The following is a 15,130-nucleotide window of genomic DNA, read 5'->3' as shown; positions in this document are numbered from 1 at the left end:
AGTTGTTAATTGCAGGGCTTGTGGTGCCAGGATGCTTTTTAACATAATTGGTGGATTTCATGCACAAACTTCTGTGAGGGGGAGTGGAATGAGGAAAGCAGGAAATCAGTGCCATCTGGCAACCTGCACAGACATGGAAACAGAATCTGCCACTGCTTGCAAAGCGCACTAGCGTTACTAGAGGTGTGATGAGAAACTGCAGGTTGCCTTCGGGTTGTTCGTTTGAGAGGAGTTTGGGGTTTGGTTTGGATTTCTGTTTTTGTTGTGATAAGTCCCACTCAGTTTTCCTCTGTGTTTTCCTTAAGGAAATCGTACCTTTTTCCATTAAAAAAAAAAAAAATCACCATCAAGCTAGGTGCACAGGCTTACTGTTGTCACTTGTTTTCTGCTCTTAACAGTTTGCCTTTCTGCTTAATATTCAGTGGATGCTTTGCTGTAGGAAGTAGCATACCCAGTGCTGTTAGCAGCAAGCGCTCATTAAAGCTGTAACTGTGGTCTTGTCTCTAAAAATGAGATTTTAACCAAATAACAATTCAAACATTGCAGTGAGCAAGTGTATTCTTAAGCTATTTCATTACTACTTTGCAAAAATAAGCTGGACTCCAGGCAATATTTCCAAGTTCAGGAGTGACAATAATGCAGAGGGAGACTGTACATCCAGACCCCGAGTAGCTGTGCGAAGTGAAAATTTGTAATTATAACCTTACTCCCTGATGTAGTTGTATTTTAAGAGAATTTGAGCGCAGTTACAGCAGCTTTGGTCTTCTATGAAACTGGAGACATGTTATTTTTATTTTTTAATTGGAAAAGAAACATTTGAGTATTTTAATGGCCATGCAAGCTTTATTCCTTCTCCTAAGGAAACCGCTTTCTTTAAAAGGTAACTACTTGCAGCTCTCTGAACAAAGGAACTGTAATGTTATTAAACCTTTTCCCAGTTTTCCAGACATAGAGTTCTGGCTGTTATTGAAAGAACAAGCCCACAGGCTCTTCCTTTAATGAGCTGCTTTGGATTGTATGTCCATAATTTATTAATGTAATTGCTTTATTATTACATTTGTATGGCTGAAAGGAAGCTGTCTCTAATGGACATAGAATTTCATGTAGTATCTTTATAAAAGATGCATTATTAGTTGGTGAGAAAAATACATACCGTACTACTTCAAGCTTTGTTTAAAAGTACTGCTTTGTTAGTTATTGTGTTTCACATGTAATTATTTCTAAATTTTACATGATAAGTTTTTTTCAGATTAGAATTGATATGTATTTGAAATTGCAGTGTATAGGTAACGTATATAATTATGGCTTTGCACGATGATTCTTAAACTGAAATGAAATCTGTTCCAATTTGCCTTGAGTATATCTGAAGTAAGGAATGGAAATAACTTGTGTATACTTTTACTCTTTTAAACTTGGAATGCATTATGATCTGAAATTTATTTTTCTAAATGGATAAGTAGAAATTGTACAAAAGAAAAGTAAACAAGATAGAGGAGCTTTTAGATCTAGTTTTAAGTTTTCCTCTTTCGTAGAGGGGTGTCACATGAAAATGTTTTTCCAGTTATTCTTGATTCCATTTCCATTTGATTTCATTACATATTTTTAATGTAAATTGTAAGGCTGTTAAAGATATGCTTACATATACTGAACGTAATCTGAAGAAAAAAGAAATCAGCAGTCTTCTTGTGGTGAGATTTGCAAAAGACAGGTATTTAAAGTACTATGTGTATTTGTTTACTCTGTGTGTTTTTTAACGTTGAAGTGGTTTGAAGATGTCACTGCTTTGTCATCAATCATGTGTCTAAGCCTACAGATGCCAGGATAAAAAAAATAATTATCCCTTAATAAGGCAGAATGAAGGAATTTGTTCTCCTCTGTAAACCCATATGTTGGCTTACCTTTATGCAGAATATGTTGGTTTTAATTATGTTAAGAAATATAGCATCTGTTTCCTGCTTATGCTGCATAAATCTGTGACTTAACCTAGACGATTTTGACAGGTGCCAGTCAGTGGTCTAGGAGTGGAGGACAAGCCCCCTCATCTCCAAACTATGAAAACTCTCTACACTCCTTGGTAAGAGTTGTTGAAAGCAGCATAGTACTTCTTACTTAAGAGTTGAAGGCTTCTTTTTGTATAAATCCTGCATATCATTAAAGGAAGCAGTAGGATAGCATTACAAATGAATTCTTTGCTAACAAATGGCCTGTTCAGTTGAACAATATAAGACGTGCAGGGTGTGTCTTTCACCATCTGTTCCTTGGGCATGAGGCTTCTGTGCTGAGGACAGCTGGTGCTAAAGCACTGTTACGAGATTCTGGTACCTTTTCACAAATCCATAGCTAATTCTTATCTAAAGTTCAGTCTGCAGAAAAGATAAAGACTTCATGCCTTCGCATTTACTTGTCCTTCCCCCACTCTCCTTGAAATGGTAATCCCTTGGGCTTGTTTTCATTACACTGTCATTAAAGTATTAGTATATTTTATTATTATTATTATTATTGAGGAATGTTCATTTATTAACTAGTGAAACATTTTTCAGAAAAAAAATCAGGAAATAATCTACAGTATTGTAAACTATGATGGATTTGAAGATTCAGCAGGGGATTTAAGTTACTGACTAATTTCTTAAATTTCTGATACAGCATCGGGAAGAAAAGGGGAAAATTTTGAGAGAACACTGAGAGGTTTTACACACCTGTTAATATTTCTAGTTTCCACAGATACAATTTCTTTTTTTTTTTCCTGTCTAACAAGAATAAATTTAAGCTAAATCAGTTCTCAATATTTTTGCAATTAAATGTAATTGATATGTACATCTTAGAATCCTAACATAACTGCAGTGTTAAATATTAGCCTTTTCTTATCTTGATATAATCAGATTTCTGTTGCATTAACTTGACTAACAATTTATTGCTGACATGCACATCAGCTGTTTCCTCACCTCTTTTTTGAATTAATCTTAACCTGTGCTTTGCTTCCTGTTCTGTCTTGACTTTGCCAGAAAAATCGAGTTGAACAGCAACTTCACGAGCATTTGCAAGATGCAATGTCCTTCTTAAAGGATGTCTGTGAGGTACTATTTCACTTTAGATGGTGCCTTTTTGTGTTTCAATTAATGCTTCCTTCAGATTCCCCATTAAAACTTAAATTAGTGTAGCATATGACCCATCTTTTGACTCCAGCATTCTGCTCTTTCAGTTTCTAGAGAGCTGCAATGTCAGAATGTTTTGCTTTGCTTTTTTTTTTGGTCTCTTTAAATAAAAGTAAATCTAAGACAGAGACCTGTTCTGCAGTAGCATATAGAATTTGGTTTTATTTCTGAGATATCTAATCTGTTTAAAGATCAGCTTTAGAAAAACAATAACTTTTGTCCAGTCTTTTTGTAATACAGCTTCTCAAAAAGCCACTGCCTCTCCTAATTGTTACCAATGTGGTGAAGCTGATTTTATGATCATTATTTCTTGTCCTGTATTAGACAGCTTGTTTTGTAGTACTTCCTTTTTTCTTGTTCATGCCATGTAATAGAAGCTAAGTAACATTAACCTTATAATAAGCTTCACTTTAAAAGCTGCCACCTATTTGTGGAATGAATGCTATCTCAAGCAAAATCTCCAGATACCTTTTCTTTTTCCTGTTTGTTTGTAGTGCTGGTAGGTGCTTTTGAAGTCTTTTGATACTGCATTTCATCTTCTATCTTTAATGTCTCCAAGGTAGAAACTGTTCCAGTGTAATGAATCTGCAGATTTATTCAGTAATGACTGTTGGTGTTCCTCTTCAATCCCAACAGCAGTCTCGAATGGAGGATCGCTTGGACAGACTCGATGATGCCATTCATGTACTACGAAATCATGCTGTGGGGCCTTCAACAAGTCTATCAGGTGGCCATGGAGACATACATAGCTTACTGGGACCATCCCACAATGGGCCAATTGGGAGCCTGAACTCAAATTATGGAGCATCTAGCCTTGTAACAACCAACAGACAAGCATCGATGGTAAAGATGTTTTTAAACGTGTATATAATTGTGCTGATGCTTTTAAGTTATCATGGAGCCTGCTGAGTTAAAAACCGTACTGTTAGATTAATATCTATCAAGAAAAAAAAACTACTAGTGATCCTCATAGAGGAAAAGGTGGCAGGCAACCTGCACCTGCTATGGGTTTCCAATTAGAGGGTTGGGTGAGGGGTGGGCAGAAATGAGGGGGAAGAGAAAGATGGGAAAACTTAGACTTTGGCCTGGTCAGTGGCCCATAAAATCCTGCTGTGACCATATGCAGAAAGCTGAAACTTTCTGCTGAGAGCATTTCAGCTTATACATGCATTTTTTCCAGATGTGTAATAATTGGCAGAACAGTTTTCTCCTTGAAATGGTGAATAGGGAGATTGAATGGGAAAAGCAGTCAAGAAGGACTGAATTTCAAGTGTTCTGGTCTGGAAAAGCTGTTTATTGTAAATTGGAACTAGTCTTCAATAGCAGATGCTGGCAGAGGACTGGGAGGAAGCTGTTGGAATGTGGAACCATAGTGTGTGCAGGCACAAAATTTAAACTTTTTTTTCTAAATGAAAAGGAGTTTGAGCACAGCTGTAGTGTAAGTAACAATGAAGAGGAAGCAACTTTTAGATTAATCCCTAAGAAGAGTTAAATAATTCAGTCCATCTCTTTTAGTTTCTTTAAAAATGTGAGCTATTCTGGAAAAATGTAGTTAATCTTTCCATAGATCAGAAATACGTTAAAAGAATTACATAGTAAATGAAATCTCTTTGTAGAGTTGCTTACTTACATTTTTCTTCTTTTTCATTCAGCCTTTCTCAGAATGCTTACTGGAAAAAACGCTTTTTAAAAACATGCTTATTTTAGTGGTGCCATGTGTTTGCATGTTTACAGTGTAATTTTAAAGACCAGTTACATGCTGTGAAATTTTCTGTTATAAAACATATTCACAGCTGGGTACTGTGTGATCAAGGCAAAATTTCACCTATCATCAAAATAATTAGGTACCCCAATTGCTGAAGGGTTTGTATTCTATAAAACAGAATTAGTTCCAGGCTCTCCTATTTGCACGTCACACATCCATTTATATTAATTTCAGAACCACTGCAGTAAACATCAAAAAGAACTGGCTACTTTCTATAAGCTGTGTGTGTTTGGGGACGTTTGGGAAAGGAGGTACTTTCCAATGGCATATCCAGCTTTAGGTTTCAATACAAGTTCACAGTTGCTTTTTGTAATGAAGGAAATGATATGTAAATACTTCAGAATTTTTTTAGTGCTGCCTCATAGTTAGTATTTAATGAATGCTATTAAAGGGAAAGTTTTTGCAGTATTCTGAAATTTAGTCATACAAAAGAAAACCTTTTTTTTCTAGGTCTTAATGGTGTGGGGTAAAATGAGTGACTGAAACTTGCAGTGACAAAATTGTTCTCTGGCTTGTGAAACCTCCTCACGCTGCTGCTAAGTCAGATATACATAATGCCCAAATGTACATAAATCTCTGTTTCTGTTTTAGACTAAGCTGTGATCATTTTTTTTTTATCAACTCAGTTTTGATTAAAATAGGTGACAGTAGGAAATGACTCTCCAAAACAAATCAAGGCTCCTTGGCCTGCTGTAGTTTAATGTAGTTGTGTAATTTAAATGTAGTGTAGACTTGGTTTATCATGTAGTGATTGATCTGCAGTTTAATTGAAGGATGCTTGCTGCGTGTCAGAAATACACTTATGTTAGGAAACTGAAAAAAAAAAAAATTGCTTTTGTATGTATCCTCACTGGGTGAAACAAACTTGCAGATCTGTTTTGTCTTAAAATGTGAGTCAGCTAAAGAATTTCTTGGATTAACCTTAATTTTGTTACATCAGAAAAACTGGCTCCAAGAAAAGGCATCCTGTTGTGGCCTTTCCCAGTCCCCAAAGAGCGCCCTTTGACATCATTTGCAATCACAGGATCGCAGCACAATTTAGGATGGAGTCCTGAATTATGTACAGAGCAGAGGCTGGCACAGCTGGCTGGAGCAGTAACTGGTTTTAGTAGGGACAACCGCATTGCGGTGATACCCCAGAAGTATGAGGTGTAATTCTCCAAGTATTCAGTTCTCAATTCATTTCCAAGTGCAGTTGTTCTAGTACTTGCTTTTCTTGAGATTGAAAATGTAGAAGAGCAGAAAATTTGACCCACAAACAGACCTGTAAGAGATTTTGTTCAGAAATTAAATTCCTCTTTATTTTAGAGTACATGCCATGAAGTTTTAGAAAAGACTTAGTATTGGCTAACAGAAATTTCAACATCGATAAGCTTGTTTCCCTGTTTTTGTTTATTTGATGTGCTTGTAGGGCTTTTTGGTCACTAAGTGTTTAGTGGGAGTTAGCAATAAATGAAACTTCCTTGTTTGAGGGGGAGATATCTTTATACAAAACACTTTTGTTCTTTAGCAACAAGAAAAAATAGAAAAATAAATTTAATTTCCCTTGAAGAAGATGATCTTGGCAGAAGGAGCTAGGAAATGAGTAATTTAACTCCTTTTTATGTAATTAGTGTAACCAGACATGGTTTTATTTTAACATTTGCTTAATTTTTGAGCCAGATTTATTTTAAAACTCTAGTTGACTTCATTTCCTGTTCACTCCGAATGGTCTTGTTTTCTTTTTTGCTGGGCTGTCCATTAGACTTATTCAAATAGATTTTTAATATCTCAAACTCATCAAATATTTGCTAAGTGGCCTTTGAAGTTGATTTGTATTTTATTTCATGTATTATTGGAAAGTTAAGTAGTAATACTCTTTTTGTTCTTACTCAAGCTGCTTTTTATTTGTCACTGCAATACAGTGGAAAAAGAACAGCCTGAATTGATTAAAAATAAATAAATAAAGGGCCTGGAAACTCAGTTAAGGATGAAACTCAATCCTCAAGTTAGAGGGTTTTTTTTCCAGGTACAACAGAATCTAAAAAGTGGTGCTCTCCCTCCGCCTGCCCCTATGTGCTGTAGCGGAAAGGCACCAGGGGCAGTTCAGCTGCTTCGCCCACACCGGCCTCTGCTCCTGCCTCCAGCGCTCGTATTTCTCTTAGAGCTGCCCCAAGTGTAAAAACCCAGGTTCCAGAGCCCCTTTGCTTGTCTTCCTGGTATTTGCTGTAGCTCAAATGATGTTTATGACCGTGACTGGTGCTTTTTGCCAGTTTACAAAAGCTTTTATCGCTAAGTTTAAAATCAGTAATCAAACAGAAGCAGGAGCTGCAGAGCTGACGGTAACAGGAGAAAGGATTTCACTTTGCCACGTCACTGAGTTCTCCGTGCAGCAGGGTCTCAGCAGTCGCCGAGTTCTGTCCAGTTTTTATTTAATTGTCCAAAACACCCAGTTTTCCGGTTTAGATCCCAAATCTTACTGCTTAACTCAACTGGAAGAAGTCGTGCACTTCTTAAATGTTGTGTCCGAGCGTCTGCAGGTTGTCTGCCGTGCTGCCAGGCTTTCTGCAAGCCGTGCTGCGTTGTGTGGGACGGGGACGTGGCTTCGAGCGTGCCTTCCCCGTGGGGCCCGGGGGTCGCGGCAGGGGCTGCGGGGCCTCGGTGCCGCCCGGGGCTGCTGCGGGGGCAAACGGGCACCGGGGGAGCGGGGCAGGGCCACCATGGGGGGCAGGATCTAGGACGTCGGAGATGGGAGATAAAAAAAAAAAAAAAAAAAAAAGTATGTGGTGCTCAGGTCGGTAGCATTGTAGCTCTCAGGTTCCCCTATAAACCTCATCAATCTAAGCTGCACGCTTGGAATTTGTAAAGCTCTTCCAAAGAGCCGCGACATGGGCTTGAATTCAGTTTTTATTTCTGATCTGTTTTCTGCCTCTATCCGAAATGATTTGTTACTCTGTCACTTCTAGATTAGCTCTAGATTTGAGAGTTGCCAGCGTTCTGGCAGCTGTTAGGTTTGTGCGCAGCTTTAAGAAATTTTTGCCATATTCCCCCCTCCCCCCAGATTAAGATTTTGGAGGTGGGGGGGGGGGGGGAAACTGCCCTCAAAGTGATGAATAGTTCCTAGCTTGAATAAAAGCACCCTCATGTGTTGGGACTTAAGCGTGACCAGAAGAACAAAATAAAACACAACCTGAGGGGCAGAGCTAGCAAAAGGCTGGGCTTTGGAAGCTGCAGGGAGCGCGAGTTCACCTTCCCCTCGGAAGGGTTTCTTGTTCAGGCTGCCAGAGGCAGGTCCTGCTCCTGCCTCTGGGCAGCTCCAGACGCTCACGAGAGCTGGGAGGATCGTGGCCCTTAGAAATTCCCGCAAACAAAGCTTGGGGCATAACGGAAGATAAAACATACTTTAAAAAGCACAGATACCCTGCAGTGTGCGAGCTTTTCCTCAGAACTGCAGAATCTGTAGCAGCCCGGAATGACCTGATCCGAGTTGTGGGTTGGCAGGGCTGGGAGGGGGTGGTCCCGTTCCCCCCCCCCCTTCCTTTCTTGTTCGTGTGTGTTAGCTTACAGGAACGAGTGTGTATTAAACAAAGGATAAACTTGCATAAGGGTATTTATCTCTCTCTGGGTAAAATCCATACTAAGACATGAAAGGTAAAAGCTGCATTAATTACTCAAGAGGGATTCAAAGCTCAGCAGTTTACTAGGATTGAAGGATTTATTGAAAAACAGTGGTTCTCATGTGTAACTCCAGGCAATAAACCTATTTAATTAAAGGCTTAATCTTCTAGTTGACATGTTTGCTACTGTTCCAATAAAAAGCTTCATCTGTAGCCAATTCTTGTAACTATACAAATAATAGTAGAATCCCTCATCTTTGTTCTTTTTTTTTAACTGTTTAATTGCATTATGTTGGTTATGTTATAAATATTTAAAGGACTTTTGTCTCTTTAGGAATCAAAAGCTTTAAATGGCCCATATTCCAATTTATTTAAATTCAGGCAGTTTGTCTTTACCTCTTCCATTTTCAGACTAAAGAATGGTATTCTTTTAATGGATGCTTGCATCGATAACAGTATTCTGTATTGAGCAGCAGGGTTGTCGCTTTTTTTAAAATAAATTTGCCTCTTCAAGCCATGTATTTGCACTCATGGCTACATTACATAAGTATAATTTATTAAAGTTCTTGTAAGATTGAGATTTTTTTTTATGATTTCTTCTCAATAGTTCTTAAAAATTTAATTGTTATATTATGAAAGAAATTATGTATTACATGCAGCGGGTGGTAAGAATAGTTAAATGCCTGGATTATTTTCATAGGATAAGATTCAGTTATGGAACTAGACCCAATATGTTTAGCTGAGGAAAAATATTAAAGTGAATAAAGTAATATTTTGAAATTAGATGCATTTTTTTCCTAATCCTGTTTTAGTAATCAGGAAGTGAGGAGATGTTGTTTTCTTTTTTAAATGTGTGTTTCTATATTTAAGTGTGTGTGTACATATATGTATACACGCACACGTTCACAAGCAGTGAAAATTACTATTCCTTGTGATTTTCATTAAAGGATCAAAATTTTATGAGTACTGCACTTGATAGTCATAATAGCTTAAAGCAATCTAACGTTAATCAAATCTTATAATCAGGTATAAATCAAGAATAAAGTTCTGCAGTGATCTGTGGGATAACACTGAAAAAAATTGTTAGGTTGCTACATTATTCCAAACAGGTGTTGGTCATTGTTTGAAGCACAGCTTAATGCAATATGCTGTAATCAAGTGGTTTAGTGTAACAGCATCTTTCAACTAAATCTCGCCCTTACTGAGGTAAAACTTGAACTCTGGTCTCTAATCTGGCAAATACTTGGTCTTTTAAACTTTCATTTGGGACTGTTTCTTTGAATCACGTATTTAATTGAAATGTTTGCTTTGTTTTTCTTTAGGTTGGGACTCATCGGGAAGAAAGTGTCAGCCTTAACAGCAACCATTCAGTTCTTCCCAGTTCAGTTTCTGCTCAGAGCACAGAACTAAATCATAAAACACAAGAAAGCTACAGAGGTAACTTTGCCTGCAATATTAAATGCTCAGTGGTGTCAGGATTAATATGGAGACAGGGAGGCTGTAGATCTTGGTAAATGTGAATCAATACAGAAGGGGGGGGTATAGGAACATAAGTAGAGTTGAGAAATGAGAATTAACCTCAATTTTAAATCCTATAAACTACCTCTGTTAGGGATTACTGCAAAAACGTGGAGGGCATCCCCGTGTTGGACTGGTCCCTGTATAGTTTCAGTAGAACGCTTTGTGTTCCAGCTGCCTTATAGCTTGAGATGCCATAATGCCATTTGCAGCGTGGCAGCCATTTCCAAATCAGCCAGGAGGGTTGCAGAGTGAGCTGATGACTGATTTCAATCTGACCAATAAAAAGAAGTCTCTCCGCACAACTGTTTACAGTTCGCTCAATTTTTAGCCTAAAGAAGTAAGCTATAGGAAACAGAAGTCAGCTTATTCATTAACATGCTTGCTCCATTTAGGGATGTGTATTGCAGATCTGGCCTAGCCCCAAGCCTCTGTCAGTGCAGCTGTGCCCTTAGATTTGCAGCCCAGACCCGAGGTGCAAATATTCTTACTTTGCAGAATGACCTTCTGTATTTTACAGTGTCTTTCTCTGGTCAAGCTACTCTTGATTATTACAATTCCTTTACAACCTCATGACATGTGTCCAAATACAGCAGTGTTACCAGGCTCTTTCTTTTATTTCTGGTACCAGAGCATGGTTCCTTGTGTTGGCTTCCTTGCTGTGTTCTGGCCTGCCATCTGCAGTATCTGCTTGAGACTCTGTGACAGGGAGAAATATTCCACTCCTTTGATAGTCACACTGATCTGTTTGCTTGCAGCGTTGTCAGGTGGCTTGCAGAGCCAGTCTGTGGCTATAGGTCCAACAGAAATCAAGTCTGAACATAAGGAGAAGGATGAAAATATACATGAACCCCCCTCATCGGATGACATGAAATCAGATGATGAGTCCTCCCAGAAGGATATCAAGGTTTCATCTAGAGGCAGAACAAGGTGGGTCACTGACGTGAGCTAATGAATTTGGTGCTTAATTAACGCTCTGTGTAAGTTGTAGATTGTCTTTAAGTTTAGTAAGTTTATTTTAAAGCTTTTGCATTACCTCTGTGCATATGAAATAAAAAGACAGCTTACAGTAATTGTATCTATTTGAACAGAAGATTTTTTTTTCCAGGAAAATCACCTGAAAATTATGCATTCCGTTGTGTAAGTGCCTTGCCTATAGAGATAACTTAGCATAAAGGATTGAGACAGTCCTGTCCAGTGTAGAGGATGGAAGTGTCCAAGACACGTAATCCTTGTACCTAGGCCAGGGCTCCTCTTCTAAATGGGAGCCAGTAGCTGTGGAGAACAGTGGCCTGATAAACTATGGACTGGGGTGAATATGATATGTATGTACAATTTCAGAACTCTTTTTCCCTTCTCAAACCACAGACCAAAAAAAATGGAACTCACACCAGGTAAAATGCTTCTGGATCTGCCTGATAGGCCTGATACAAGCATTGAAATTTGAGATAACAATGAACAATCTGAACCTTGCAACCACAGGCAGTGGAGTCTCTACCATCACAGCTGCTTAATGATATTTTAGGATATTAATTTTAGTGGAGAAGAGGCTTTGTAGCAGTTTTTGACTTGAATGAACAGTCCTATATGTGAGGAAAAAAAAAAGCTACACGACTTAATATAATAATTTTAAGTGAAATGAAAACAAAAATCTAAATATAACTGTTCAGCCCTATCTTGGACATTAAAAGAAAGAAAAGTTTTCAAACTGACCAGGTAGATCTTTAACAAAATTAAAATGTTTTTCAATAAGCGCATTAAATTGAAAACTACTTGAATACCTTTTTGTATAAGCTAATATATTGGAAACCAGCAAAAGCTACTGGTTGAAAATGATTTATTCTTCACCTGAAAAGATGGCTGAGTATCTCGAACTATTTGAACATGTGTCAGTAATCGAATAAAGCAGTAGTTAAGGTATTTCTTTTGCTTCAAGGGGACAACACGTTCCCTGTACTTTCCTGGAAGCGTTTGCCATCTGTAGACAATATTGTGTGGATATTCTTCAGGCAGAAGCCATTGAATATTTATTTTCTGGAAATTACAGGAATGACAAGAATTACTTTGAGTACTTAAGCATTAATTTCTAACATTTTTTTTTTTGCTTATTTATACTTCAATATACAATAGAGTAAATGGGAAGAAGTTTTAATTTCATCAGCTAAGAATTTTGAACTAGCACAGTGACTTGTTTGAAGTAAAAGTGAAATTTCAGTATACTTCTGTTTACACTTTCTTGCAGCAGTACTAATGAAGATGAGGATTTAAACCCAGAGCAGAAAATAGAAAGAGAAAAGGAGAGGAGAATGGCAAATAATGCTAGAGAACGTTTGCGTGTACGAGATATTAACGAGGCATTTAAAGAACTTGGCCGAATGTGTCAGCTTCATCTGAAGAGTGAAAAACCACAGACAAAACTGCTTATTCTTCACCAGGCTGTGGCAGTCATCCTCAGTCTAGAGCAACAAGTGAGAGGTGAGTAGCCCGTCATTGTGCTGTGGCAATTTGCAGGGTGGCTTTGTTCATGGAACGGTGCTGGTCCTTTGTAATCTGCACAACTCAATGCAAATCACTGAAGGCACATTAGCTGTTCTGTAACTATGTTGAAGTTCTTTAGGAAAAGCAAGGAATTGCTTTTAATGAAAAGAAAGAAAGGAAGGATGGGAGTGTTAGGTTTATACTTTTTTCGTATGTATTTTCCTAGCCATTTTGCTATCCAAGTTTTCTAGGCAAATCAGTAAATTAAAACGTTGACATGTGTTGCTTTAAATTGTAAAAAGTACTTATTTAGTAGTACGGAAACTTTATCAAAAATAAGAGATCCGATTTAAGATGAACCCCATGCAAATGAAATTTAAAAATGCAGTGAATTTAACTGCATTTACTTAGCTTTTTGCATTAAGCATAGTTTGGGGAGGAAACCTACAGCTGCTTGAAGTAAACAGAGGTTGGTTTTGCATGTATTTTCTTTCCATGATTTCTTTTGATTTTTCCAGGGAAGAAATAGGCTTATCAGTAGTTGCAGAAGGAAGAATTCTTTTTGCAGTTCACTTTCTTTAAAGAAATATGCTTCCTCTGGGAATCACGGTTAGATCTTCATCTGTTCCATTTTCATTTGTTAGTAAAGCTACTGATGACTTTTAATCTCACTTAATGATAGAGGTGTTACAATTGTGAGACACCTCTGTCCCTCAGGTAGCTGTCACTGAAACTGGTGAGCATTCTTCTACTTTGCTCCCTTGGACTATAGAGTAACCATCTTCCTTTGGTACCTCACTGGTGTAAGCACATCAAGAACTCGGAATTCTTTCAGATGTGGATGATGCCAGTGGTCAGTTGCTTCACGTGCTACATCTTTGAATCACTGATATCACTGAAGGATGTCAGTGTTTTATTTTTGTGTACGTTACTTTCATTTCCAAATTTGTGGCTTGCTGTAGGTAAAAGCAATTGTTTAGTCTGTTGGAAGCTACAGAGTGAGCATCCTAACGCAAGCTTAGCTACTTCATGGTGAGGGTGAGGCGCAAAGGGTTTTCAGGCAGAGTTGCCTGACGGAACTGTTAATAAAATGCGCTGTCTCCAGTCAGAGTTCTTGCATGCTATATGCAGAAACTGTGATTATGCTGCAGACAAATGAGATTAAAGTCACCAGAGCTTTGTGTGGCACCAGCTAGTCTTGGCATCTCTGAGACTTTGACCTCGGGATTTTTTTGGTCTGAAAATGCTTGTCTTTCTCTGGAAGATAAGATTGACTATTATGAAGAAGTTGGAAGAACATTAATGAAGCATGTTTTAAGGACTAAAAACATCAGGTCCACTCCCTAATTCTACAGGCCATGCAAACCATACAAAGCTCTGCATTAAAATTAATGAGGTCACTTTTGCTTTGTTTACTTCCATACCTTATGCCTGTATTAGAAATCTTTTCCTAAATGTATTGGCAGTTAATTTGGACTTCGTAGATAGTTTAAGTCAAGATTTTTCCCTTCCTCATGTTCACATCTCACTTTGTACTTTACTCTCTGTGCATTTGAAGAAGACTGTCACAAGCACACCGTGCCTCTTGTGAGAGGCTGCATTCCTCATTTTCTCTTGTCTTTCTTTGCACCTGCTCCAAGCTCAATTAAGTATCCTAAAACTCAGTGACCAGAGCTTTGTGTGATATCCAGAGCTTTTGCCAGTGCATTATATAATAGCATAAACAATTTCCTCTCTCTGCTGGTAAAGCATCTTCTCATTTTGTGATTAGTGCTATTCAAAATGAAACATTTCAGATATTAAGCTTTAACTGTAGGCTAGCATTTTCATCTCCGTTTCCTAAATCACTGTAAATTAACTTCCTTTCAAAGTTTCCATATAATTGCAACTTCTTTAAAACTTAAAGGACAGCCACATTTAAACTAAGAAAACTGTAGTTCAGAGAAGTTACTTTTTTTTTTTCCAGCAGACTCTTTGTGAGTGATCATCCTTAGCAATTCCAGTAGGAGGCTGTTGATAATGGTTTGAGTGGAAGTACAATTGCCTCTGTCAGATCAGCTAGAGAAACACCCTGTAACATGAACAGGGGTCAGCAGACTGCAGTTATTAGTGGGGCATCAGTGCTGTAGAAGGGAAGATCTAAGAGTTCCTGCACCGAGCTCATGCTGTCTGCTCTGTTTTGGCAGTTTCCTTACAGTTAAAAATCATACTCGCCATCTTAAACTGCAAAACACAATTCACTGAGAACAAGAAAAATACTTCAAAATGCTGATTAAATTCAATATGCACTGAGGAGAAAAATCACTTCTTTCAGTTGACAGAATATATTACGTACTTTCGTGCGTCTTTTTGGCCACTGAGATTTGTCTGTTGTCCTGATTCATGAAAAGCCGTTTTGAAGGACAGAAACAGGTGACTCTTAGAAGCTGTGAATTATTTGAAAACTAGATTCAAATCTACATCTATGAAGCTAACTGGGGAAGTAGAAACATACTGATGGCAATATTTTGATAGTTAGTCCACAGCTGGCTATTATAAAGTAGTGGCTTTATAACGCGAGCGGAAATAAGGTTTAAAAAAAAAAAACCTTTTTGCTGTATAAGTGAATTGGGGAGAATATG

The 15,130-nt window shown here is 37.9% G+C and overlaps 1 protein-coding gene across 10 annotated transcripts in view; it reads left to right on the top strand.

The window, feature by feature from the left end:
• Positions 1–15,130, top strand: part of TCF12 (transcription factor 12) — a 158,617-nt gene that overhangs the window by 138,401 nt on the left and 5,086 nt on the right. For 4 of the 10 annotated variants that reach the window (XM_068696245.1, XM_068696246.1, XM_068696251.1 and 1 more), the window contains 6 exons: positions 2,001–2,074; positions 3,003–3,074; positions 3,789–3,995; positions 9,836–9,950; positions 10,790–10,961; positions 12,274–12,506. In XM_068696245.1, coding sequence (XP_068552346.1) covers positions 2,001–2,074; positions 3,003–3,074; positions 3,789–3,995; positions 9,836–9,950; positions 10,790–10,961; positions 12,274–12,506 — 873 coding nt within the window. The remainder of the gene's footprint in view (positions 1–2,000; positions 2,075–3,002; positions 3,075–3,788; positions 3,996–9,835; positions 9,951–10,789; positions 10,962–12,273; positions 12,507–15,130) is intronic. The other 6 variants (XM_068696250.1, XM_068696254.1, XM_068696248.1 and 3 more) reach the window with 4 other exon arrangements.

This window comes from Anas acuta, chromosome 12 (assembly GCF_963932015.1).
Source record: "Anas acuta chromosome 12, bAnaAcu1.1, whole genome shotgun sequence".
Lineage (NCBI taxonomy): Eukaryota > Metazoa > Chordata > Aves > Anseriformes > Anatidae > Anas > Anas acuta.
The sequence above is the reverse complement of the archived record's forward strand: the minus strand, read 5'-3'. Positions and strand labels throughout refer to the sequence as shown.